At 44.5% G+C, this 26904-nt stretch overlaps 1 protein-coding gene across 6 annotated transcripts in view; it reads left to right on the top strand.

Annotated features, from left to right (window-relative positions):
• Positions 1–26904, top strand: part of PIP5K1B (phosphatidylinositol-4-phosphate 5-kinase type 1 beta) — a 297076-nt gene that overhangs the window by 173295 nt on the left and 96877 nt on the right. For all 6 annotated transcript variants that reach the window (XM_073878110.1, XM_025891469.2, XM_025891473.2 and 3 more), the window contains 2 exons: positions 9439–9591; positions 14031–14330. In XM_073878110.1, the coding sequence (XP_073734211.1) occupies positions 9439–9591; positions 14031–14330 (453 nt within the window). The remainder of the gene's footprint in view (positions 1–9438; positions 9592–14030; positions 14331–26904) is intronic.

Here is a 26904-nt window from a genome sequence, read left to right as displayed (position 1 = left end):
TTTCAGAGGAAATATAGCAACATTTATCCCTTGGAACAAAGAGTATTTAATTTTAGAATTCGGGTAAGATGTACTTGATAAAATTCAAAGCTGATTCTATTCTGCGCATGCACGACCCTCTTTTTTTTTTTAAGTTTTTTTAACTCCAGTTAACATACAGTGTTGTATGAGTTTCAGATGTACAATATAGTGAATCAGTTTCAGACATTACCCGGTGCTCATCACAACAGGTGCACTCCTTAATCCCCATCACCTATTTCTCCAATCCCCCCACCCCCTGCCCTCTGGTACAACCCTCTTCTTTAGTGGGGCCCTGAGAAACTCCTATGACTTCTGCCCGATGAGATGATACCAGCTCCTCAAGGCACATTAACAAGTCTTCACAGCAGTAGCAACTGAGTGGAAAGTCCCTGGGCGTCCTGCTGTCCTTAAATGTGTTCCTCCAAGTAGCTGTCTGCCTTATCACGCCCCTCTCACTGAGATGTCAGGTGTCTCTACCCAGCACTACCAACCTGGCCTCACCAGCTACACCAGGGCACAAAGCCATACATCTGGGGGAGTGGACATGGGTGGGTGTGGATATGTACTAGAGAAGATTCTTTGGTTTCTGACCATTCTATAATTATTGAGTGTCACTGTCATTCAGGAAACGTGTTTGGGGAACTCAGTGGGGTCTTGATACTGTCTTATGGAAAACAAGATTGTGCTCTCCTCTCCTGCCATGCATTGGAAGTCAGTGGATTCTCCTTCTGAAATTTCCTTGAGCTTCTGCTAGCCAAGGAGATGCCATATACGTGCGCTTCATAGCACGGATCCAGTCACCCGATGACATGTCTGCCTGTCTACCCTTCACCCTTCGCCCTCCTGTGGTCATTGAGCTGCAGGCTGGGAAGCCCATTCTTGCATCATTCTGGCTCACAAAATTGCTTTCTTGGGGGAAGGTCTTTTCCTGATCAACAACACACATGGCTTGCACAGTTTCCTAATGAGACTTTAAACTGGCAGAGTTACTTTTGTTATGAGGTTGTAGAGTATTTACAAAGGAGCACAGGAGACTAAGCTGATGGCTTCTCAGAGCAAAAGTCTTTCTTCATGTAGCTGGCAAAAGGTAAATTAATTGATCAGGTACTTTGAACACTTGTTGTAATGAAAATACTTGGCTACTAATTATAGGGAGATTAAAAAATTACAAGTCATGATACTCAGAGAACTTAGAATACAACTGGAAAGATGATTTGTTTGTATGGGAGAATCCCCAACTCTACCAGGCAGTAAGTAGACTGCAGTGCAACAGTAAATATCCAAGGATTTCAGAGGAGGGGGCGGTGGGGAGGTGTCTCTTTCTCTCCGTTACACCAAGGATGAGGAGGGCTGCTTATGGGTGTGAAATGGTTTAGCTGTGTTGTAAACATTAGAAGGGATTTGAGTAGGTGGAGAAGAAGGGAAGCATATTCAGGGGAGGGGAGGTGGTGTTAGGACCGTAGACCAGAGACGCAAATGCATTACCTGCACTTGGGATGGACCAAGATGGCAGGAGTGGAGGTTTGGATCGTGAAGTTAGACAGGGCCAGATTATGCAAATAAACAGGGTTTTTTTTAATTATAGGAGACTGGTGAAATTTAAAGAGCGACTATATATTTGATGATGTTGAGGAATTAGGTTTTTGGTGGGATGATGGTATTATGTTTTGAAAGAGGAGTCTTGGGCTTTTTGAGACACACACTGAAGTATCTCTGGGTGAAGTGATGGGATGTCTGGGATTTGCTTGGAAAGAATCTGAGGGAGGCAGGCAGAGGAGTGATGGGGTATAGTAGAAACAAGGTTGGCCAGGAGGTGATCATTGTGGAAGCTGGAAGAGAGACATACGGATGTTAATTACACAATTCTCTTTACTTTTATGTAGGTTTGAAATTTTCCATAATGAAAACTTGGAGGGGGTGGGGGAGAAAAAGACAGGAACAGGCAGGTCAGAGTGCTTTTGTTTTTTTTTTTTAATTTTTTTATTGTTATGTTAATCACCATATATTACATCATTTGTTTTGGTGTAGTGTTCCATGATTCATTGTTTGTTCATAACACCCAGTGCTCCATGCAGAACGTGCCCTCTTTAATACCCATCACCAGGCTGACCCATCCCCCTACCCTCCTCCCCTCTAGAAACCTCAGTTTGTTTTTCAGAGTCCATCATCTCTCATGGTTCGTCTCCCCCTCTGACTTACTCCCCTTCATTCTTCCTCTCCTGCTAGCTTCTTCTTTTTCTTTTTTCTTAAAATATGTTGCGTTATTTGTTTCAGAAGTACAGATCTGTGATTGAACAGTCTTGCACAATTCACAGCACTCACCGTAGCACATACCCTCCCCAATGTCTATCACCCAGCCACCCCATCCTTCCCACCCCCAACCACTACAGTAACACTCAGTTTGTTCCTGAGATTAAGAATTCCTCATATCAGTGAGGTAATATGATACATGTCTTTCTCTGATTGACTTATTTCACTAAGCATAACACCCTCCAGTTCCATCCACGTCGTTGCAAATGGCAAGATCTCATTCCTTTTGATGGCTACATAATATTCCATTGTGTATATATACCACATCTTCTTTATCCATTCATCTGTCGATGGACATCTTGGCTCTTTCCACAGTTTGGCTATTGTGGACATTGCTGCTATAAACATTGGGGTGCACGTACCCCTTCGGGTCCCTACATTTGTATCTTTGGGGTAAATACCCAGTAGTGCAATTGCTGGATCGAATGGTAGCTCTATTTTCAACTGTTTGAGGAACCTCCATACTGTTTTCCAGAGTGGTTGAGAGTGCTTTTGTTTGATTCCGTTTTTCTACCTCCCCGTAACTGGACCCATCTCTGGGACCTGCAAAAAACAAAGGCCCTCTAGCTGAACATGGCTGCCTAGTCCCTAATGGTTATGGCCACCTACCTACCCTGCACTGAGACACCCACTGGGGACACCTCCAGCCCAGAACTAGAAGTTCACCTCCAAACCACTCAATCTGAAAACTCCAGCCAGTGATCTGAAGTGTGGTAGATGAGGAAGGGGTTTTTTACCTGATATGATATGCTTCCCAGAATGAGGTAAACCCTCAGACGTTTTAGCCCAACGATTCATTGTGGATGAGCAGTCTAAAGCTAGGGGCGGAGAGGTACCCAAGGTTACCCACGTTGGTGGGCACAGACCAGAACAGGGATCCTGCAGCCCTCCCCCCATGTGCTTTTCCCTTTACCAGCTGGTCTCCCAGCCCACGGGGTCTCAGACCTCTCCTGAGATACGATCTCACCCTAACACTCCCTCAGCCATCAAACTGTGAGGTATCCATTCTGAAGCATCTAGCCAAAGGAGTCAAAACACCTCCAACAAAGCATTTTTTGGAAGAGTTAATCCCAAATAAAGCACAGGAGAATCAAATAAGACCTCCCTTAAAAACCTGTGTGAAGGAGGGCGCCTGGGTGGCTCAGTCTTTAAGCGTCTGCCTTCGGCTCAGGTCATGATCCCAGGGTCCTGGGATCGAGTCCCACATCGGGCTCCCTGCTCAGCGGGAAGCCTGCTTCTCCCTCTCCCACTCCCCCTGCTTGTGTTCCTGCTCTCACTGTCTCTCTCTGTCAATAAATAAATAAAATCTTTAAAAAAAAAAAAAACCTGTGTGAAGGAAAAAAAGTACCATCCAAAGCACGAAGTACATACTGGCATCTGCTAAACGGGCTCGTCAAACCCTTATATGTGAAGATCTACTGATATAAAAGGGGGAGAAGGTAATGTTATATGGTGATTGGTAACTCTCCAGATAGGTTTAATATTGGATCTCCATGATACGCGTGCATTTCTACTTAGTCTTGTGCTCTTGCTTCTGGATTTGAGCCTGAATTATTCTGTTTACGTTCTCAGTACCGTGAAGGTTCACCACGTGCCTGCTGATGACAAGTTTTGTGTTGGAACATGCATAATGTGCATTGTGAGACCGCACACCCAAGTGCTTGTATGTGCACAGCATGGCAGCAAGACTGCACCTCCTTCCTTATTCCAAAATAAACGCCTCCCAAGGGAAGGCCAAGGGCCCCCAGAGCATTTTCCCCCATCTCTGCTTGGGCAGCAAGCCTTTGGCTTGATTTTCTTCTCCCCCAGGTGCCCGAGTGTTCCAGAATCCAGGGTGGTGATTTACATGATGTCCTTCCAGACTCACCGGCACCAGTAGAGAGCGGGGTGAATATTTAACACTATCAGGGGGGAAGAAATGGCAGGAAGAATGATCTCCACCATGCTGAGCAAGTTTACATTGTTAATTTGCCTTGGCTGGACCCAGCTGGGTTGTACTTTGTGGCCTTTCCAGTGGGGATCGTCAGGCGGCCCTGCAGGAAATCAAAGGGAGAGAATGGATGCATTGGAACAGCTCGCACAAAAGAAAGGACCTGCAGGAAAGTGCAGAAAACGCAGGCGTCCACGTGGGGCCTTGTGGGTCAAGGCTAATTAAAATGTTCCCACCTCTCCTCTTTATTTGCTCGTCCATGGCCACACTGCGGAGAAGGTTGCTTACACAGAGCATGGTAACCAAGTTCTAGGGTGAGAAACCGCAAACTTACAGGTGCTAACGGTGAGGTTCCCGGTCAGCATCATCATGCCAGTGGGCTGCACACTGATGCTCTGGGGGTGTGACCCCCACCAGGTTGTTAAGTGTCAAAACAATTTCTTTTTCCATGCATATTAATTTATGAATTACCTAATATAGGACTGTTTGACAAGTAACCCATGAAATACTTCCCATATAATGTCACTGCTTATAGAAGAATTTGAGACTTTAATTGGAAACAGATGTGCAGGTCTGAATCCAGTTTTCTGTAGACAGCTCTTCCTGAATCACCCCCTAATTTCTCTATTTGCAGCCTCTAATTTCTGCATTCTGTGTTGTCATTGGACTTCTGCAATGTCGACTTCTATCCGTAAGAGGGTTCTGTGCCGGGAATTTAAAACCCATAAAACAAAGAATCAGAATTCCTAAAGAGAGTGCGGGGTCTGCCTTCACTCTTTGTAAGAGCTTAGGGTCGTCACCTTTGTTTTCAGGTGTCTCAAATTCGTGATTATGCAAAAGAGGCATCGTTCTTTGTGACTCACTAGGAATGTCATAGTGTATCTTTGGGTAGCGCTCTGGTCGTTGGCGTTGGGCTGAAACCCTCTGTGCGTGCTGAGGCATGGCCAACTTTTTTGCACCTGCAAGGTGTCCACCCTGCTCCTCTACATACGCAGTAAGAACTAGGAACAGCAGTAACCAAGTGGTCCCTTTTGCCAGGGTTTTGAAAGCATCCACTTTAAAAACTTCCAGCTGCTTTCATGGAGATATTATTAGCTTTGTTTTAGAGATGAAGGTTCCTTGGACCTGGGATGCCAAAGTACTTACTCCAGGTCACGGAAGCAGCCACTGATAGAGTCATGATTTTTAATAATAGGTGGTTCCAGGGGTGCCTGGGTGGTGCAGTGGGTTAAGTGTCTGACTCCTGATTTCGGCTCAGGTCATGATGTCAGGGTCCTGGGATCGAGCCCCACATCGGGCTCTGCGCTCAGCACGGAGTGTGCTTGAGTTTCTCTCTCTCCCTCTGCCCCTCCCCCACTCATGCTCTCCTTCTCTCTCTCTCTGTCAAATAAATCTTTAAAAAAAAAACAAAAAAAAGGTTATTCCAGGTCCCATGCCCATCCCGCTGGGATGAGCCTTCCACACGGATCCTGCATCCACAGCAAGGAAAGCACCCTCTGCTTCCGCGGGGCTTTTATGGCATTCTGTGTGCAGTCTTTGGGCTGTTTTTGTTTTCCTTCCTAATCTCTAAGTCACCCATAATGGCAGAGGCTCTCACACTGCTCAGCACGAAAGCATCAGGAAGCAAGCCTGGAGGAAAGAGAAGTGGAAAACGGAAGTTGCCATGGCTTTCAGCAAGGCGGCACACACTTGCTTCTTTCTTTTCTTAGAGAATTTTGTTTCCCTTACCCATGTGCTGCCAAAGCAAGAGAATTTAAAGTCGACATCTAGAGACTGCCTTTTAATTGTTTTTCTCCCAGTTTCTTTCTCCCTTCTTCTTCCCCCACCTCTTACTCCCCTCCTTTCAGATTCCTCTGTGATGGGGACTTAACTCTTCAGAAGCCCAGCTACAAAAGCATTGGGCCATGTTCTGGATGTTTCCATCTTCAGGACACAATTCGCTAACTCCCCTCGGGCTGGTCTGATCTCACACGCTGGGTCCTGAGCTTTTCCTCTGCTCTCAGTGGTCAGTGGTTTCTCTGGTCAGTAGTGGGGATTGTTAGTTGATAAACACTGAGCGCCATAACCCCAAATTTGACTTCCCTGCTGAGGGGTTTTTTTGGGGGGGAGGGGGCATTTCTGGTGAGATTTATAGCCCTTCACTTGGTGGCATTCAGCCATTTGTTCGACAAAAATTTATTTAGTGCCTGCCGTGTGCAAGGCACAGATCCTGCACCGTATCACTGCCTACGAGCCAAGTGGTTGGTACCCTCACAGAGTCCTACGGTCTGCTGGGGACTCGGAATAAGAAACAGGCATTTGCAGTATTTTGTGGTAACTTCCGTGATGAGAACGTCCAGTGCCAGGAAGCAGACGATCTAGACTCCCAGGGCCGGGAAGAATTTTCCAGATTAAGTTCCGTCCAGCAAACACTGAAAGCCAAAGTCACATAACACTTTCCTCGCTGTGCCCCGTGTCTCTTCCTTGTGTCCCCCAAACGTGGCTTCTCGGCACGGTAGACAGGAGTGGTCTCTGCTCCAGACCTTCCTCTGGCGTTCAGCTCCCCCAGAGAAAAGGTCAACCGTCTGCTGCCCCATGTGGTCTGGCCCACCCGCTCTTCTGGCTTCATTCTTTCAGCTCTCCTGACTCTCTCTGCCCCAGCCACTGGCCTCCTGGCTGTGCCTTGAACTCCGCAGGTCTGAAGCCCTTTGCATTTGCCCTCCCCTCCCCCTGACGCACCCTTCCCCCAGACAACCACGAGCCTCTGCTCAAATACCCCCTTCCCAGAGAGGCTTCCAGTGGCCAGCGCTACTTAAAATTCATGGCAAATCAGCTGTCAGTCCCTGCTGGCCCTCCGACCCCTTTCCATGCCCCATCTTCTCCATAGCACTTGTCATGTTCCGATGTAGAGTTTCTGTACTTGCACTTGCCTACTGCCTGTTTTCTCCTGCTAGGGTCCAAGCTTCATGCGCACCTGGGCCATTACGGATGCTCAGCAGAGGTTTTCTTAATGTTAAATGAACACACAAATGAGGAGTAGCCAGCCTGGTGAGGGCAGAAGAGAGGTGGGTTTGGGTAGAGGAAGATGCAGAATCCCAGTCGTTGAGAGTCTGTGGCACATTTGAGAAAAGGGGAAGTAGCTCTCAGTGACTAGAGCTAGATTTTAAGGAGGGAAGTGATAAAGGAGAAGGCTGGAGAGCAGAGCTGGGCCACTCATGGCCGTGACAGCATTTGTAGGAAATCTGGGTGTTACCTTCTAACCAGACAGTAGGAAACACTGAAAGGTGTGAAGGCATGGGAAGATGTGATCAGATTTCCATTTTAGAAAGATCTCCGATTTCCTGGTGGAAAATGCATGAGAGAAGTCAAGAGTAGAGGGCGCCTGGGTGGCTCAGTTGGTTAAGCGACTTCCTTCGGCTCAGGTCGTGATCCTGGAGTCCCAGGATCGAGTCCCGCATCGGGCTCCCTGCTCAGCAGGGAGTCTGCTTCTCCCTCTGACCCTCCCACCTCTCATGCTCTCTCTCTGTCTCATTCTCTCTCTCAAATAAATAAATAAAATCTTTTAAAAAATTTTTTTAAAAATTAAGTCAAGAGTGGATAGTTGAGGCAAGATGGAGTCTCCCATAGTAATGAAGGCATAATGTGAAACCCCTGAACTTAGGGTATAAGCAAAAGAGAGGGCATGAAGGTAGCAGATACAATCAATAGTCTGGATATGAAAGGTGAGGAAATGGAAGGCATCAAGGATGATGCCCGAGTTTCTGGTTTGGGAACAAAATGAGTAAGAGGGAGAAGATAGAGATTGGGGGAGGGGGCAGGTGATCTAGAGTCACCATGTATGGTTGTGCAGGGTGTGCACTGCCCAAGAATACCTAGCTAAGCTGAAAGAGTAGAGACTGGAATTCAGCCCTTCTCATCAGCCTTGTATCTGACCCAGAGCTACATCTGCCGGAAGAAAGAGACATCTCTTTCTAGGGAGGTACTACAGAAGCATCATATGGGCTAACCATAGCCCAGAGAGGAATTTGATTTTGAAGTTGGTACACATGAAGTGCTTGTGATATAACCAGATAGAAATATCTATTAAAAAGTTAGGCATACAGGTCTGGAGCCTTTGACAGTGATCTGGGCTGGAGCTACCACAGCTGTTAATAGTCATCTCCTTATGGAAACCATGCATGGATGACATCTTTTGGGTAAGTAGATAGAAGAGAATGGGTGTTGGTGTTCACGTGACAAATACACAGTGCAAGTCATACCTTCAGTTGTTATGGACACTTTCTGGAAACAGAGCTCCATAGACCACAACACCATTTGCATTATTTTATTGGACAGATGTGATGATTGATGACTCTGTCATGTCACGCTGTGTGGGGGGCTGGTGTGTGGAAAGCATTTCTGTTTCTCATAGAATTATTAGGATAAATGGATCAATTAAATTTTTAGAAATCTCAAAGGGCCCTCTTTGTATATACTTGGAACCTCCTTTGAAAGCTCATGGCAGAGAACTTTCCTGTTTCAGAATGATCTAGATGTGTAATCCTGTAATTTTCCTCCTTGGAAATTTCATGTACAATGAATATTTTTTTAATTTTTAAAAAAATTTTTTATTTAAAATTCAATTAAATTAACATATAGTGTATTATTAGTTTCAGAGGTATAATGTAGTGATTCATCAGTCTTATATAATAGCCAGTGCTCATTCCATCACGTGCCTTCCTCAATGCCCATCACCTAGTTACCCTCTCCCCCTCCAGCAACCCTCAGTTTGTTTCCTAGAGTTAAGAGTCTCTTATGGTTTGCCTCCCTCTCTGTTTTCGGCTTATTTTATTTTTCCTTCCCTTCCCCTGTGTTCTGTTTTGTTTCTTAAGTTCCACATATGAGTGAAATCATATGATAATTGTCTTTCTCTGCTTGACTTATTTCACTTAGCATAATCCCCTCTAGTTCCATCCACATCCATGTTGCAACGGCAAGATTTCCTTCTTTTTGGTGGTTGAGTAATATTCCGTTGTATATATATGCCACATCTTCTTTATCCATTCATCTGTTGGTGGACATCTAGGCTCTTTCCATAGTTTGGCTGTTGTGGACATTGCTGCTATACACATTGGGGTGCAGCTGCCCCTTCGAATCACTATCCTTTGGAGAAATACCTAGTGGTGTATTTTTAATTGTTTATTTATTTATTCTTGTAGTATTCCATCTGCAGTGAACCTCTAATAGAGCTGTCCAACCCCGGAGCCAGTGGATCCTTGTTTTTTGTGACCAGTGATGATGAATTTATCATCAAAACCGTTCAGCATAAGGAAGCTGAATTCCTTCAGAAGCTGCTGCCAGGCTATTACATGGTAAGTAACCGTCTGTAATTAAAACTCCTACTTGAGATTTAATTACTTTTCACAAGTTTTTTTTCCCCCCTATGCTTTTTTACCGTCACCCTGTGGCGTGTTTCTTTCTCTTGGGTGAGCGTTGTTTTGCATTTGGCTCGTACCGCGACCATTGTGGACTCGATTTTACCAAGCAGAACTGTTAGTAGAGGATAGTTGACTCCCACAGTTCTGGGTTCAGATCTCCGCCCAGCCATCAGCAAACGGTGTGACCGCGAGTAAGCAATATAAGCTCTGAGCTGCAGTCTCCTCAGTCTTTAAAAGCTGCAAGATACCTGTCTTAGATGGTTGTTGTGATCCGACTGGGTGTAGGATAAAGAAAGCAGTGCCTTGCCAGGCTCTTGGCTCCCAGTACAGAGTCGTAATGTGAATGCTTAGCATTCACTGAGCACTAAGCTATATGTGAAACACAGCTGTAAAAATAGTATTTAATTCCCAAATCTGCTGGAGATTAGTCACACGTATAAACATAGGGATCAAAATCGAAGTAAAAATCTCAGTGGACAGGATGGACAGATTTTACAAGGTTTGATCCTGAACAAAACTAGGAGATTTTTTTTAGAGCATATTGTCTATTTTATATTAGAGAAAACAGAAGATCCACAAAACAAGAAAAATGTAGCTGGCTCTAATTTTTTGCCCAGAGATACATATTGCTAATATTCGGTGTATGTCCTTCCTGATGTACTCTATTCATACATTTTTTAAATAATGTGAAATTGGGATCAAATGTTCATTGCACTTTACTAACCTGCTAAGTGCGTAAATCTTAAACGTGTACAGTTCTAAGCTTAGGTAGACTAGTCTCTTGTTCTAGAACTGCATTGTCCAATAGGGTAGTCATTAGCCATATGCAGCTACTAATTATAAATTAAAGTTAAATGGTAAAATTTAGCTGAACAAGTGGTTTACCCCAATCATGTAAGCTAGTATAACAAATAGTATAATTCATCCAGTTAATAAAAAATGTGAACATCATGTGGTAATCCAAATAAATGTTGAGTAGAAACAAAGGCATTCAAAATTCAACATCTTCTCCTGCTTAAAATTCTTTAAATTGTCAGGGAAGGGGCGCCTGGATGGCTCAGTCGTTGAGCGTCTGCCTTCGGCTCAGGTCATGATCCCGGGGTCCTGGGATCGTGTTCCCGTATCGGGCTCCCTGCTCGGCGGGAGGCCCACTTCTCCCTCTCCCACTCCCCCTGCTTGTGTTCCTGCTCTCGCTGTGTCTCTCTCTGTCAAATAAATAAATAAAATCTTTAAAAAAAAAAAAAAAACAAAAAAAAAGAAGACCGATTTAAAAATAAATAAATAAATAAATTGGCAGGGAAGTTTTAACATAAACAAATAAATTAACATACATATTATGCATTTATCAGTCTCCAAGATTTACATGTTAAATCTTGGAGAAGATCAGTCTCCAAAGAGTTACATAGTACTTCATGGAGAAGAACAGGAGTCCTTTCATTGGAAATAATGGAAAAAGATAAGGATTACCCTCCATCATTGTTTGCAAGATATATATTTGCAAGAATTTCTAAAAGCAGTAATAACTTTTTGAGCATGAAAAATAGAAAAGTATCAACACTCTTCTCTTGTAAACGATACAATTTTAAAAAATGAGCAAAACTTCAAGAAAATTAAATAGCAGTTTCTAGAGGTAATGAGAGTCCAGCAGATGTGCAGGATGTAAGACGCATCTACACAATCCGTTGTATTCCATTATGTAGATCACCTGGAGCAGGAGGATAGAAGGGAGGAAATGAGATCCCGCTTATGAGGACAGTAACTTACAGTGAACGTTATTGGAATAAAGATACAAATGAATGAAGGCAGACTATTACTCTGGTAGGGAAAGCAAATTATAGTAAGTATTATAATGTGTGAGCAATAACCCCAAAAGAATTTTTGTAATAGGAACTCTAAAATGCTTGAGTCTGTAAAAAACAAATATCTAAGAACAATATGAAGGAAACCACAAATTGTTATGGAAGGACATAAAAAAATTTCCAACATAATGAGACACATTTCATTCCTAACTGAGTATTGTAAAGATTTCAGTTCTCCCAAATCATGTTATAAATCCAGTCGAATTCCAATCAAGAATGTCAGTAAGGCTGCTTCTCCGAGAAAACACCAAACATCAGATGGCACCGATGTTGTGGGTGGGCCTGGGGGTCCCAGGGGCTATGGAATGGGAGACCACAGTGGTTTCTGTGTGGACCAAAGATGAGGAGTGGATGCCTGTCACCAGGCTGGGCCACCTGGTCAAGGACATGAAGATCAAGTTCCTGGAGGAGATCTGTTTCTTCTCCCTGCCCATCAAGGAATCTGAGATCATTGACTTTTCCTGGGGGCATCCCTCAAGGATGAGGTTTTGAAGACTATGCTGGTGCAAAAGCAGACCCGTGCTGGCCAGTGGACCAGGTTCAAGGTATTTGTTGCCATCAGAGATGACTATGGACATGGTGGTCTGGATGTTAAGTGATCCAAAGAGGTCACCACTGCCATCCTTGGGGCCATGATTCCAGACAAGCTTTCCATCTACCAGTGTGGCAAGGCTAGTTGGGGAACAAGAACAGCAAGCCCCACGCTGTCCCATGCAAGGTGACCAGCCACTGTGGCTCTATGCTGGGGTGCCTCACCCCTGACCCCAGGGGCACTGGCCTTGCCTCAGCCCCTGTGCCCAAGAAGCTACTGACGGGTTCGGTAGAGACGACTGCCCCCCCCCCACCTCAGCCAGGGACTGCATTGCCACTTCTGACGCCATTCCCAAGACTTACAGCTAGCTCACCCCGACTCTGGAAACGGACTGCTTTCACCGAGTCTCCCTATCAGGGATTTGCTGACCATCTTGTAACGAACCACATACCAGAGTCTCTGTGCAGAGGACCCAGGCTCCCACTGTGGCCACCACATACTTTGTACAAGAAAAATAAAGTGAACTAAGTCTGTGTTTAAGAATTTAAAAAAAAAAAAAAATGCCTGTAAGATTTTTCCCTGAACTGGTTCATTTGAAAGTGAAAACAAAACAAACAAAAAGAAAATGAAAACAAGTATCATTTTAAGAGCATTTAAAAAAACAAACAGTGGAAGGGAGGGGGGCTGTAAGACTAGACAAACATTTTTAATAAAGAATTAAAACAGTGAGCCTGCCTGCTGTAACATATACCAAAACCCATAAACTTTTACTAATATTAAAGATATTAATATATTAAAGAATTAGTACAGTGCTAGACAAATAGATCAGTGAATTCAAACAATTCCATATTTCACATCTTTCACACACACACAAAATCATTCCATATGGAGTAAAAACCAAATGTCATGACCAAAACTATGAAAAGTTTGGAAGAGAAGAAATTCAGGACCTTGGGGTATAAAAAGCTTCACTAAACAGGAAGCAAAAAGAAAGCACAAGAAAGAAGTATGTAAATGTGACTACATCAAAAGGCACTATATCGGTACAGCAAAAAAAATACCAGATACAAAATTAATGTAAGCACATAGAATATTTCTAGAATGACAGAAAGTGGGGACAGTAGTTAAAAGTTGGGAATTGGGAGAAGAATCGGGATAGTAGAGAAATTTTTCCTGATGTAAATGCCCTCCAGCAAACTGTTCTTAATGTCTCACCTACTTTTAAAGTGAAACAAAAATAGGCATGTATTTTTTATTTGTATAGTAAAAAATATACTGAAAGAGAATACCCCATAGAGAATAGGAAAATGACAAATATCCGGAGTGTATTGAGAACTCCAAAAATAACAAAAACCTACAGAAAAACAGGCGAAGACTATTAACACAGAATTGTCTTTGAAATGGCTAAAGATACATACATCATATTACATTTCTCTAATCAGCGATATTCCAATTTTTTTAAAAGAGTTTCCTTTTTTTTTTTTAACCAGTCACGCTTACAGAGATTTTAAAGATGGTTGCTACGCATCATGGATGAAGGGTGACGAGAAATACATAATCTTACAAAGTGTGATTGTAAATCGGTCTACGCATTTTAGAAGATAATTTTTTCAGGAGCTGTTAAAATTTTAAATGCTCATTGCTTAGACCCCAGCCGTTAATTTCCTTTTTAGCTCCCTTAGATCTTAGTCACACATGGCACTAATCAATTCTTTGCCTGTTTTTGGTTGAATCTCATTTGGGATTTTGTGTCCTTTCAGTTCAGCCACTTTTAAAGCTGTGGGTTGAGAATGATTAAGGTACTGTTCCATTGAGCCAACTTAAGAATCAAATCAGAAACAGCGATATTTTAGTAATGGCCATAAATAAAGAGAATCGCACTCCAATTTTAATTCTCATATTTCATAGATGAAAACACTTAACAGTCTTCTTTTGTGAAAATAGGAGAATTGACACATTTTTTTCCCTTTTTCTCCTTTTAGAATTTAAACCAGAATCCAAGGACTCTTTTGCCAAAATTTTATGGACTGTATTGCATGCAGTCAGGGGGCATTAATATCAGGATTGTGGTAATGAACAACGTCTTACCGCGCTCCATGAGAATGCACTTCACGTATGACCTGAAAGGCTCCACTTACAAGCGAAGAGCCTCCCGAAAGGAGAGAGAGAAGTCCAGCCCCACGTTTAAGGACTTAGATTTCCTGCAGGACATGCACGAAGGGTTATATTTTGACACAGAAACATACAACGCGCTCATGAAGACACTTCAGAGAGACTGCCGGGTAAGGACGTGTCATTGCCATGATTGCCTTTGGACAGGCATCTGTGGTCTTGTCACCTGGGTAATGAATGTCCAGAGCGGACACATGGAGTCCCGTCATTTGCAGTCCCGGTGCCCATCCATGCTTCCTTGATATCGAAGGAATTGGTGGATGGTAAGGGAATTGTCTGGAGTATCCATGGATTTTACTAAAAAAAGCTTTAAGTCTGCTTTCTTTGATAAAGTGAAACAAGGATTTTTTCTTTTCTTTTCATCCTCCCCTGGAGGGAAAAGAAATTAGGTGTAATGCACCAATTAGCCAGAAAAGCCATATACAAACCTTGACACAAGTAAGATTCCACCCGGGGAGAGAAGTCTAGAGAATTGATAAGCAGGTCCCTGAATACTCAGTGTGGAGGCAGAAGCTTGAGGCAAGCGGTATACTTGCTGAAATTATCTTGGGCGATCAGGAATGAGTCTCAACAGTTAGAGCAAAGACCATCATATGCAAACTTAGCCACAGAGATTGTCAGAAGGAAGGAGGACGTTAGAGTCCCCCAGCCTCCCATTCTTAGCAACCAAATAATAAGACCCAGAGCCTGGGAGAGATGTTTCCGACATGGTGAATTTACAGAAAGTGGGTAAAAGTTCCCTTGGAGAAAAAGAGGAAAATGGAGCTTGATGGCTTCTGAAGAATGATGATTGTTTGATGAGCAAATTCTCAGAAGTAGCATTTTGTGGCCCAGGTGCACATGGGAGAACCATCTAGATTTCCAGCTAAGTTGGCCACAGTGAAGGCAAGCAGACATTGGGATCCAGCCTGGCCAGGGCAGATAGGACTCACAGCACCTGGTTCCTGGGAAGTATGAGCTGTCTCTTCCAGACTGGCTTTCTGGATCTTGTGCGGGCCTGGACAAATGACCCGCATTATGCAGAGGGAAGGGGAACAAATCCTTGCTGAGAAACACAGTCCTACTAGTTATGGGTCTTTTCTTTCTACATGTTATGATGTGCAGGAGAATGCACTAAGGTGTCATTGAGGAGGGTTGTTGGCATTGATAGAGATGTTACTCCATAGCTCCTATTCTTTTTTTTTTTTTTTTTAAGATGTGTCAGAGAGAGCACAAGCGGGGGGGGGAGGAGCAGGCAGAGGGAGAAGCAGACTCCCCGCTGAGCAAAGAGCCCGATGCAGGGCTCAATCCCAGGACCCTGGGATCATAATGTGAGCAAAAGGCAGACGCTTAACGACTGAGCCACCCAGGCGCCCTCACAGCTCCTATTCTTAATGCTTAGTGAGTCACGCCAGCCTGTGATTTTTTTAACATACATTTCATTTAATTTTCTCAGCATCCATTTGACGTCCTTACTGTTCACGTTCCCATTTTAACTGATGGGATAATTAGGCTCTTAAAGAGGTTAAGAAACCTGCCCAGCATTACTTAGCAAGTCAGTGGCAGAGCCCACACCTGTTTGGGTACAAAGTATGTGCTCTTAACAGTTGAAACGTAAAGGTTCACTGTGAGGATTTTTTTTTTTAATTATCTTTTCAGAAGTCAGGGGAAGAACAGTGGGAACTAAGCAAACAAACAAAAAAATGTCCAGCTGTGCTATTCAGATATCTGGGTGGATATGAATGATTCATGTTTTTCTTTTAAAAAGAAAAAAAAACAAAAACATGCACACATTTTAGTAGAAACCTTTTCCTGTGCTTTTTCTGCCCTTACAGGATGTGGGTGAAAAGTGACTTTGAATTCCCCAGAGTTTAGTACAAGCCACTCCAGTTTTAGATTTGCTTTCTCTTTGTGTGCCTGTGCTTCTGGCCTCTTTAATATGGAAAGCCATTTTTTTTTTCTTTTAAAAACACAGGCTCCTGTGCCAAAAAAAAGGGGGGTGGGAGAGGGAGTCAAATGTAAAAGAGCCATAGCACCAGATTTGTCTGTTTATTCGTGTTTCCTGAGCCCAGATAGAACGAGGTCAAACATGACTCTCCATCAGGAATGAGACCCTGGAGATTTGCCTTTTTTTTTTTTTTTTTTTTTTTTTTCAGAAGACTTGTTGTTTTAAGGAAGGTCAACACAGAGGTCCTAAAACCAACTCCCTCTGACTGGCTGCATTTGATCTTGACCCAAACACAGACCGTGGAACTTCCTTAAATTACACACAACATTCATCTTCAAAAAGGCTTTCCCAGGGTGGTGTGGGAGCTTGTACATGCCTCACTCTGGGGGAACCTGAGTCCCTTCCCTGATCTGCCTTGACCATGACCAAGGCCTCTCTGATCTGCAGTCAGCAGCTGGTTCTCTAAGGAAAGCTGCCGTGAGGAACTCGGACACATTTCTGCAATGATGGGTCTTCATATTTCATAGTCATGGGCCTCTTGGCAAAACTGACGAAAGCTATGAACCGTCTCCCCAGAAAAGTGCCCCATCCACTCCACAATTCCTGAATCCCTTGGAGCCCATTACACCCCCACCCACCTTGTCCCAGGTTCAGGGTCTCCATCCTAGAGCCAGGCAGCCATCCGCTCTCTCTCCTCAGGTCCTCCTGTGAAGGGCCAGCACCCTGGATGCTGGAACAGGATGTGTGGTTGGTGTTGCTGGGGGTGGCTCTTGGCCTGGCACATCCCTCACTTTGTAGGACCAGGCTTCAGTGCAGGCTGAGGTGCCATGGAAATGCACAGAAGGTGTGGGGTCACCACAGGGCTGGTTCCAATGCCGAAGGATCGGGACTTTCTGTGGTTCACAGTCCTCTGCCTCAGTGAGGTGGTTCCACTAAGACTCTAGACCCACAGCAAGCAGGGGACTGCTTCACTCTTGTCAGCAGCCTGGCCACAGAAAGGTGAACTGGGCCCATCTTAGGATACATCGTTTCATTTACTTATAGGACAAGCAGTGCAGGCCTACTGTCTGCCAACATGAGGTGAATGACCGCCGTGTCTGATCGTTGTCATGCAGTGTATGAAGTGCGGTGGTAATGCTCTAAGGCTGTAGGTGGATCAGAGTGGGTGACATCAGAGTAGCTGACATCATAGCTTGGGTCTGAAGAAGAGTTCTCCAGGCAGGCAATGTGGTAGAGGCAGGTTTCTTGGGCAGAGAGAACAATGTAAGCTAGGCATGAAGTAGCAGGACGTGATCCAAGAGCTAGAAGTCTTTGGCGTTGCTGCAGTTAATATTAACAGGGAGCATGTGGGGCAGGAGAGGAAAGCTGTCAAGAGCCAAATCATGTCAAAAGGCCCTTTCTGGCCATGCCAGGGTCCTCTGAAGGGCCTAGAAGTGGCAAATCCAAGAATCCCAGACCTTTCGGCCCGAGCTTGTCAGTTGTTCGCAGGCAGATATGATAAACCTCCTGGCCTCTTGCTGGCCTCTTGCTTCCTGCCCATTCCACTTTCACTTTTTGGCTTGACATCTCAGACCCCAGGATCCCGTTTCCCTTGCGTGAGCGCCGGCCGGAAGACACCTGCGTGGCTCATCGAGCAGCTTCACTGGTGTCCGTTGTGCTCACAGTCTCCTTCCCTCGATCCCAGTCGGAGCTGCTTCTGGACTCTTGTGTCCAAAATGGCCTGATCTAGCTCCTCCCACAGAGAGCCATTTTCTGCCAGGATCCCTGGAGCAGCCCCACTCCACTTTCCCCGGCTTCCCCAGCCTGAGCTTAGGCCCTAGTCTATAAGCCTGCCCTCTGTGGTGGCCCATCCCTGGCCAGCTCCTCCACGGAGCACCTCAGTCACTTGGAACTCTCCTAGAAAACGGAATGGACTTTATCTTTCAAACCCGCTGAGCCTACTCCTTACATGATTCAAACAAAGGCTCTTTCCAGAAGCACGGATCCAGATCTTGGGTTCTCCCCAGTTTCCACGTTATTGACAGTGTCTGGGGAAAATGGATATGTAAATAATTGGGTCCCCTTTCTGGAAGTAGTTCCACTCCCTGGGCTTCACCCTCTGCCTGTCACTGACAACCTTCTACGCCTGTAAGTGAGCTTGACCCAGGGTAAGAGTTGTGACAACAGAGTCCTGCAGGCCACCATAGGTTACTTGTTGCTATCAAAGGCAGGAAGTAGGGATTATTCAAACCATCCCCACGTGATGAACAAGCTGAGAGGCAATACTTTATATTCAGTAAGTTACCACGTGCCATCCAGTCTGCCTCCTAATAAGTAAGCCTTGGATCCGCCCCCTCTGCTCCATATACATGGCCTCTGCCTTTATTGAGACCCTGATGATTCATTCCTGGGGCTTTTGCAGTAGCATCTTTGCTCATTTTTAATGTCATTGCCTTCCAACGTGTCCTCGAGGCTGCCGCCAAAGTGATCCTCTGATCAGAAGACACCAGTCCCTTAAGATCCTCTAAGTGAAGGATCTGAACCAAAACCCACTCGTCCTAACTTAGGACACTAAGATCCTTCCTGCTCTGGCCCCTGCTACCTTCTCCAGACGCTCCTTCAGCTCCCTTTCCGGCCTTCTCCTGCCTCTGTCCAGAGCGCCTTCTCCCTCCAGCCATTCCGATCTCCTGGACCCACTGTGGGAAGGTTTTGGCCTCTTCCTCCACACCTCACTCTGCTGGGCTCTTCTTCCCCACTTTTCTTCACCTAGAAAAACCTGCTCCTCTCGGGGACCTCCCCCCCCCCCAGCATCGCTTCCTCTGAGACCACCGTGCTGTGGCTCCCCAGGCACCCTGGGTTGACCTCTTTTGCAGGATTTAGCACACACTCCTATTTATTCACGTGCAGGTCCTCGAGCTTGAGGTTCAAGCCTCATCTCTCACTGTATCTGCATCTCCTGGTGCTTAGTGAATGCTTACTGAAATACGTATTTGAACAAAGGAATAAGTGCAATAAACTGTCAGATGACAAAGACACGTTTAGGTCACATCTCCAAGAAAATCTATCTTTGGTGACTTGTGTGTATCCAGGAGATTTTTGAGTTCTGCCTGTGTTGGAGGAAGAACCCACTTCCACGCTGTGCCTGCCAGGTTGGCACTGAGAATGTAATAAAGCAGATGATCTCCATTTTTAATCATTTGGGATTATTTTGAAAACCAGTACCGATTGTCCCTGTATTAAGCCATTTGTGTAACAAAAGTATATTTATCTTCAGTCGTTTTCCCATAGAAGCAGTGTTGTAGAAGTCATTAGACATTGAATACTGACCCGTGTCTTCTTTAGGTGTAGGTGTTGTCTCCCTTCCTAGTCTGTAAATGTCTCAAAGGCCAAAGCTCATTCCTGATCCTTCCCTGCCAAGTGCAGTGCCTGGCTTATTGTATATACTCGGTACATGTTATAAGATTATGTAAAAAATTCTTTCCAATTGAAATTTATTAATTTTGGAAGAATAATTGGGAACTATTTTTATGTTCATTTTTAATTTACTACAATTATTTCTTCTCTGACATATCTATGAAAAATTTAAAGAGTCCCCTATCAATTAATTTGATAAATTATTACATCCTACAATATTTATTGATAACTCTGGGGAAATGACATCAGTGCAAAGTACATTAGTGAGAACTTGTGTTTATAATCCAAATATTTCTTATTCCTTCAAGTGGGAGTCCTACCAGACACAATCCTGGTAATTAATGACCCCAATGACTCATTTTACATTTATTATCATTTTTTGTTGAGCAGCAAGGTTATTAATCTTTAAATAGTGTGGAACGAATTTTCTTTTTTCACACAAATGTCTCACCATAAATATTAATAGGCTCTCAGAATTTAATGAAACCAGTCTTAAGAATACTGAGCCTTTTTGATGTGCAGAGTGTCATCTTTCTAACTGTGTATGGCAAGCTCTAAACGTGTAGATCGGATTCTTCTCATCTATGGGCATGCTAGCATGGGTCACCAAGTAGATGATTTTCTATACTACTAAATTTAGCGTTTTGGCTAGTGCTTATCCCTCAGCTGTAGTTTTGTTCAGCATTAATATCTTGCACTTAGTTTTTTCTTTCTTTTTTATATTGGTTGCATATAAGTTATCACTCCCAGTTACCGTAAAAGGAAAAAAATGCTTCAGATCTCATTTCTATTAAGTACAGGAATGTTACCAACTCCACATCTCTCTATACCATACCCTGAAAGATTATTTGCCAGGGTGCCTGGGTGGCTCAGTTGGTTAAGCCTCTGACTCTTGGTTCCAGCTCACGTCATGATCTCAGGGTCATAGGATCGAGCCCCACATAGGGCTCCACACTCAGTGAGGAGTTAGCTTGGTATTCTCTCCCCTCTCCCTCTGCCCCTCCCCCATTCATGCACACGCACTCTCTCTCTCTTTCTCTCTCTCTCTCTCTCTCTGAAAAATAAATAAATCTTAAAAAAAAAAGATGACTTGCCCAAAAGAGGCATAAATAAATTCACTGTCTTTCGAATTATGTTTTACAAACACTAATGATACACTTGGTGTGCTCCATTGTTTCAGATTATGAGTTGCGCTCTGTATGCTATTATTATTTTGATACCATTGCAACATAAACAGAAAACAAAGTCAAAATTGGTGAACAAATAAATAAAACCATCTCCTAGAAACAAAGACTGTTTGGGCTGGAAAGAATATAAAGGTCCCTGGGAAAGAGTAGAACGGTGCCTTCCACGCTCTAGTCTGAGAGAAACGAATTGTGGACATAGATGTCTTTGCCTGGCCAAGCTAGATGTCCTTGTGAGAATAAAGACATTATCACATTCTCAAGGACTTGAAAAAGTTTTCTACTTAAAAATCCTCTTTCACAATACTCATTTTGAGATCATTATACATTCATATGAAGTTGGAAAAATAATACAGAAATGTATACTCTCCACCTAGTTTCCCCAGTGGTAACATCCCGTATGACCTTAGTGTAATACCGGAATCAGGAAATTGACATTGGTACTATCCACTGACCTTTTTCAGATTTTACCAGAGCGCTCATTGGTGTATCTGCATGGGCATAATGTGTAGGAGGTTTTATGCAATTCTGTGCTTACATAAATTCACTTTACCACCACAGTCAAGTATGGAACAGTTCCTTCACAAACATCCCTCATGCTACCCTTTTATGCATAACCAGAGCCACCTCCTTCCCTCCCAGCCCCTCCCCAAACCCTTGCAACCACCAATCTGTTTTCTTTCTCTATAATTTTGTCATATCAAGAACGCCATATCGGGTGCCTGGGTGGCTCAGTTGGTTAAGCGACTGCGTTCGCCTCAGGTCATGATCCTGGAGTCCCGGGATTGAATCCCACATCGGGCTCCCTGTTCAGCGGGGAGTCTGCTTCTCCCTCTGACCCTCTCCCCTCTCATGCTCTCTCTCAATCTCCTTCTCTCTCTCAAATAAATAAATAAAATCTTAAAAAAAAAAAAAAAGAACGCCATATAAATGTAGTCCTATAGGCTTTGTTCCAAGATTGGCTTTTTTCACTCTGCATAATGAGCTTGCAATCCATCCAAATTAGTGTGTGTACCAGTACTTGCCCCTTTTTGCTGTGTGATACTTCATGGTGTGGACATAACACACTGAACCATTCACCTGCTGGAGAACACGTGGCTTTTCTCTAGTGTTGGACTGTTACATATAAAGCTGCTGTCAACGTTTGCGTGCAGGTTTTTACATAAGCATAACGCATTTCTCTGGTAGAAATGGCGAGTGCATTCACTGTGTCACATGGAAAGCGCACATTCAGTGTCGTAAGGAGCTGCCATACTCTTCCCCAGAGTAGCTGCACCCTTTCACATTCCCACAGGCAGAGTGTGAGCGATCGAATTTCTTTTCATCCTCACTGGCATTTGCTGTTGTTGGTACTTTTTGTTTTAGCTCTTCTGATGGATGTGTATTTAAGTCTCTTGTTTAAAAATTACTTGCGTAGGGGCGCCTGGGTGGCTCAGTTGGTTAAGCGTCTGCCTTCGGCTCAGGTCATGATCCCAGAGGTCCTGGGATCGAGTCCCGCATCGGTCTCCTTGCTCCGCGGGAAACCTGCTTCTCCCTCTGCCTGCTGCTCACCCTGCTTGTGCTTGCTCTCTGTCTCTCTTTCTGACAAATAAATAAATAAAATCTTTAAAAAAATTAAATAAATTAGAAGTACTTGAGTTGATATTCCAGTGAAGCAGAAGATACATCCAACAGGGAAGGGTTTAGGGAGTCTATAGGATATTGGTGACAAATGAAGCAGAAAACTTAGGGTTTAGTTGAATGGCTGGTCATGTTTCTGTGGGACTTAGTACAATTGATAGGAGTTCCTGAGAAGGAGAGGCCAAAAGTACAGGACTTTGCCACGTGTGTTTCTAGTAATAAGCCTTTCTAGGAGACTTTGCATGCTCATGGGATTTCGTCTAACTCTACAATATAGCCATTGGTGTTTATAAGTTATTTTGCAGTTACTTGGGTGAGGGTTTAATGTTTGCCTTCTAAAATCTCCCCAGGAGAACAGGAACTATATGATTTCATTTTCCTACCCCTTAAATCACTTAAAAGAATAGCAGTTGGCTCAGTGTTAGTCTTTTGGGGAAGCCCTAGAGATTACGCTTTGTTTAGGTCATGCCTGGTGGCCACGTTTATGCCAACAAGACAACTGTCCCATCAGTCCTGGAAGGGGGCTGATGTTTGTCCAGGCTTTTGCTGGTGGCTGCAATTCAGCCATGGTGCAGGTGGGTGATGGCAGGAGGCTTCTGCTGGTAGTAACGGAAGCGGCAAGACGGTCAGCACAAGAGAGTTTGAGGGAGCCTACAGAAGTCAAATTACTCTTCTGTGTTGCTGTTCTTGACCTTCTACTGACTAGGTAGATACGTCAGTTTGAGCCAGACAAGTCATTCTCAATACTTTGCAAAACCAGCCTTTCCAATTTTGGGTGGAGGCAGGCAGGGTTCCATCTTAGAGAGAACCTGTGGGTACCAAAGTAGCTTAGCATTTAGAACACATCATACATAATATATAATCATAAAATAGGTGTACACAGTGCAATACTTAACACACGATTTCCTACAGCAAAGGCACATTTCCAAGGCTCATTGTGTCCACATGTGGCTTCAGTTGACATTTATTGTGGACTTGCTCTGAGCCAGAGCAGCGCTTGACATTATAGGTGGACTCTCAGCGATCCTCACACCGGCCCTGTGATGTGAGGTGTGATTTCCTTTCCAAGATGAAGAAGTGGAGACTTGGAGCAGGTGACACCTCCCGGGGCCCCAGAGCTCATGTGCTGGGTCACGACTTACACCCAGGTGTCTCTGACTACAAATGCAGGCTCCCCTACCAGTGTGCTCCCCCTAAGGAGTCTGTAGGTGGAAAAAGGGAACATCTCCTGGAATGTAAACATTAAGTACCAACACAGATTCAAACAGGATGGGCTGGAATTGCCCAGTGACTGGCTTTCCCCACCCTGACAAGGAGCTGGTGGAGAAGGAGCTGTAGAAGGGACTCTATCAAAGAGCACTCAATCTGGACAGGGCAAGGAGTTCATGAAATCTTGCAACCTTCTTCACAAAGGAGAAAGAGGAAAACAGTGCCAAGGCACTGAGGAACACAAAATAAAATTAGCAACCCAAACATTCAATTTTAAAAGTTTGTTGGAAAGTATAAACAAGCCCATTAACACTTTTCAACTGTGACTAATCTGTGTGTGCGTGAAATCCTATCAACTTAAAAGCAAAACTTATTTCTGAGAAATGTGATGGGCACGGTGGAGTTGACTGTTTGTCAAAGATTGTTTTTCACATGTTGTGGAAAGGGAGATAGGGCTCTAGATGTGCTCGTCAGCTCCTGTGTGAGCCCCTTTCGAAAATTCTCATCAGCCGCAGAAATGACAGGATTATCAAGCCGGTATTTCTTTTAACCCTCACTCCAAACCAAATGGAGCGTTAGGAAAATTTCTACAGAAAGAATGGTAGCAGGAGGCTGAAAGTATCTTCCTTGGCCCTAAGGAAACTCCTTTTCCTTTTCCTCCTGAAAGATCACCTAAAATTAGACAACTCAAATATTCCCTGAGGAGTGGTGGTGGTGGTTCCGTGTCTAACCAGCTTTCATTTGAAGTAACTTATCACACAGAAATAGAAATATACAGTAATTGAACTTAATGGGAGCTGAAGGCCTTGGGCTTATGAAGTAGAACGATGATATTTCTAATGTATTAGGGTTTTCTGCTTCGGGGGGAAAGGAACCAGCCCGTCTTTGATTCTGTAGTTGACCAGAAATCTAGAGGTAAGATCTATGTAGGTTTCCAAGTGGAACGACTTACAAAATACCCGCGGGGAGGCAGGAGAAGGAAGGAAATGTCCCCACAGGCTATATCCTCCTCCCCACTGGGAGTCCTGGGAAACCAGAGAGAGGAGCTGTAGCAGGAAGGGGAAGTGGCCTCAGGCGGGCATGACGGTGGCAACTCTGCCTTTGAAGATGGCTCTGGAAAGTCTTTGAGGTTGGCCAGTGTGGATCCGGTTGTGGATGCCAGCGTCAGTCAGTCACATGGATGGCCTTGTGAAATAGAGCAGGGGTGTCAACACCCAAACCAAAGGAGACAAAAGGGCGGCAAACCCTAGTAGCTTATCAAATGGAGTTGAGGCTCCATAGCTTAGGAGAAACTTCTGGAATCTGGTGACAGACTGAGTTGCAGAGATCGAAGGAGTCTTAGAGAGCTTCCTGGGTCTGGGAAAACGTTACAAAGTTTGGGAAATGGTTCAGAACAATCCTGTGGCTTGTTACCCAGCTTGCTGTGCACCTGTCAAGCAAGATCTTGTCTTCCTCCCAGAAGCTTGCAACTCCAGCAACTGGAAACACTTCTCAAGGGGAAAATCGGTTTGATTTGAACAGGGCTTTATGTTATTCATTTGACATCCAGTGCCGAGTACCCACGCTGCTACAGGAAAGGGGCCTGGGTGACTGCCTTGTGAAAGGCAAGGGACTTCTTGGGCCGGGCCACATACTAGTTCTAGGTCTTCCCAAAAGATCCGCATATACTGGCTTCTGAGAGGCGTTAGCTCCTGTCAGTATCAGTCAACACTTTCTATCAGGTCCCTTCCCGTGCAAGGGAATGTTCCTTTGATGTCACCAGTGTTCTTCCTTCAAAGACGTTTTTAAATGTGGTGCTTTGATCAGTCAAGTGTAACTCTTCTATCCTCACTTTCTCTCCCTGGAAGCTTGGCACTTCTGTACGGTGAAGTAGCACATCTCCACGGGGGAATTTCTCCTTCCCCCATGAGTGAGATGGCCAAGAACAATCTGTTATTAATGAATTTATGTATTAAATTTCAACTTAAAAAAAAAAAAAGACACATCTGGAGATGCCTGGGTGGCTCAGTCAGTTAAGCGTCTGCCTTTGGCTCAGGTCATGAGCTCAGGGTCCTGGGATCGAGTCCCACATCGGGCTCCCTGCTCAGCGGGGAACCTGCTTCTCCCTCTGCCTGCCACTCCCCCTGCTCGTTCTCTCTCTCTCTCTCTCATGAATAAATAAAATCTTTAAAAAAAAATATATCTGTGCACTTTTCTACAAGAAAGGGGCAAGCTGTCCTCTGGATGTGTCAGTTGTCCGTAGCTGTTAGTGACTTAGGCAAGTTAAAACCTGACGCTTATGTACAGTATCCTTGTCCCCCCTGAGCGTGAGCCTGCCTGGAGTCCTCCGTGTCTTGTTCACTTCCTCCCTTCGTTTCTCCATACGAAGTCCTCATTTGTAAACTTTGCCCCTTTGTCCGCATTCAGCCAGCTCCAGCGGTTCCAGAAACACGCCATGCTAGATGCCAGCACCACGCTGGCTGAGTTCTCAAGCACCTGCTAATCTGGCTTCAGACAATGACGTACATCCTCAGGAGGCGGAGATGAGACACCCTCAGGTAGTCCTCTTTCTGAAAGAGCTACCCAACTTCTTTCTAGATTATTAGCGATGTCAGGGGCAAAAAATAGCAACAACCTGATTTTCAAGGAACAGTGAAAGCAGTGATTCCGGGTTGCTGATTTTCCTTGTCTACACTCAGAGGTGCAGGGGAAATAGAGTTTCTTAATTTTCCACTACTCTTGCTCACTGGAATCCACCTCCCCCAATGTCAGCTTACACATTAATAGTACTTCCGTCCCTTCTAGTTTGGTCACCTCTCAATTTAAATATTCTTATTCAGCTGAACTCTCTCTCATCGGCTGGTGTAAACTGTCCCTCTTTTATCACGCCATCTTTTTTTTTTTTTTTAAAGATTTTATTTATTTATTTGACAGAGAGAGAGACAGCGAGAGCAGGAACACAAGCAGGGGGAGTGGGAGAGGGAGAAGCAGGCTTCCCGCAGAGCAGGGAGCCCGATGTGGGACTCGATCCCAGGACCCTGGGATCATGACCTGAGCCGAAGGCAGACGCTTAACGACTGAGCCACCCAGGCGCCCTTATCACGCCATCTTTTGGGGCAAACACCATGGGAGATGTTAGGGTTTCCATCACTTGTTGACGCACGGAGACAAGAATATTGCCCCGGGGTTCCTTAACTTATTGTGTTCTATTTCTCTCTGAAATCGTCACCCTCATGCTCCGTGGGATGTGGCATTGAGCCACCCTTTGGTACTGTCTTTAATTTTGACCATGTACATACTGTTATTTTCAAAATAAATTATAGCACCTCAAGACTCCAAAGAATTTCTATCACTTCCAGGGTTTTCTATCAC

The sequence above is a fragment of the Callorhinus ursinus genome, unplaced genomic scaffold (genome assembly GCF_003265705.2).
Source record: "Callorhinus ursinus isolate GAN/ISIS: 27379988/994484 unplaced genomic scaffold, GSC_fseal_2.0 scaffold28, whole genome shotgun sequence".
Taxonomy (NCBI): Eukaryota; Metazoa; Chordata; class Mammalia; order Carnivora; family Otariidae; genus Callorhinus; species Callorhinus ursinus.
Note: the sequence above shows the minus strand (reverse complement) of the source record. Positions and strands in the feature narration are given on the sequence as shown.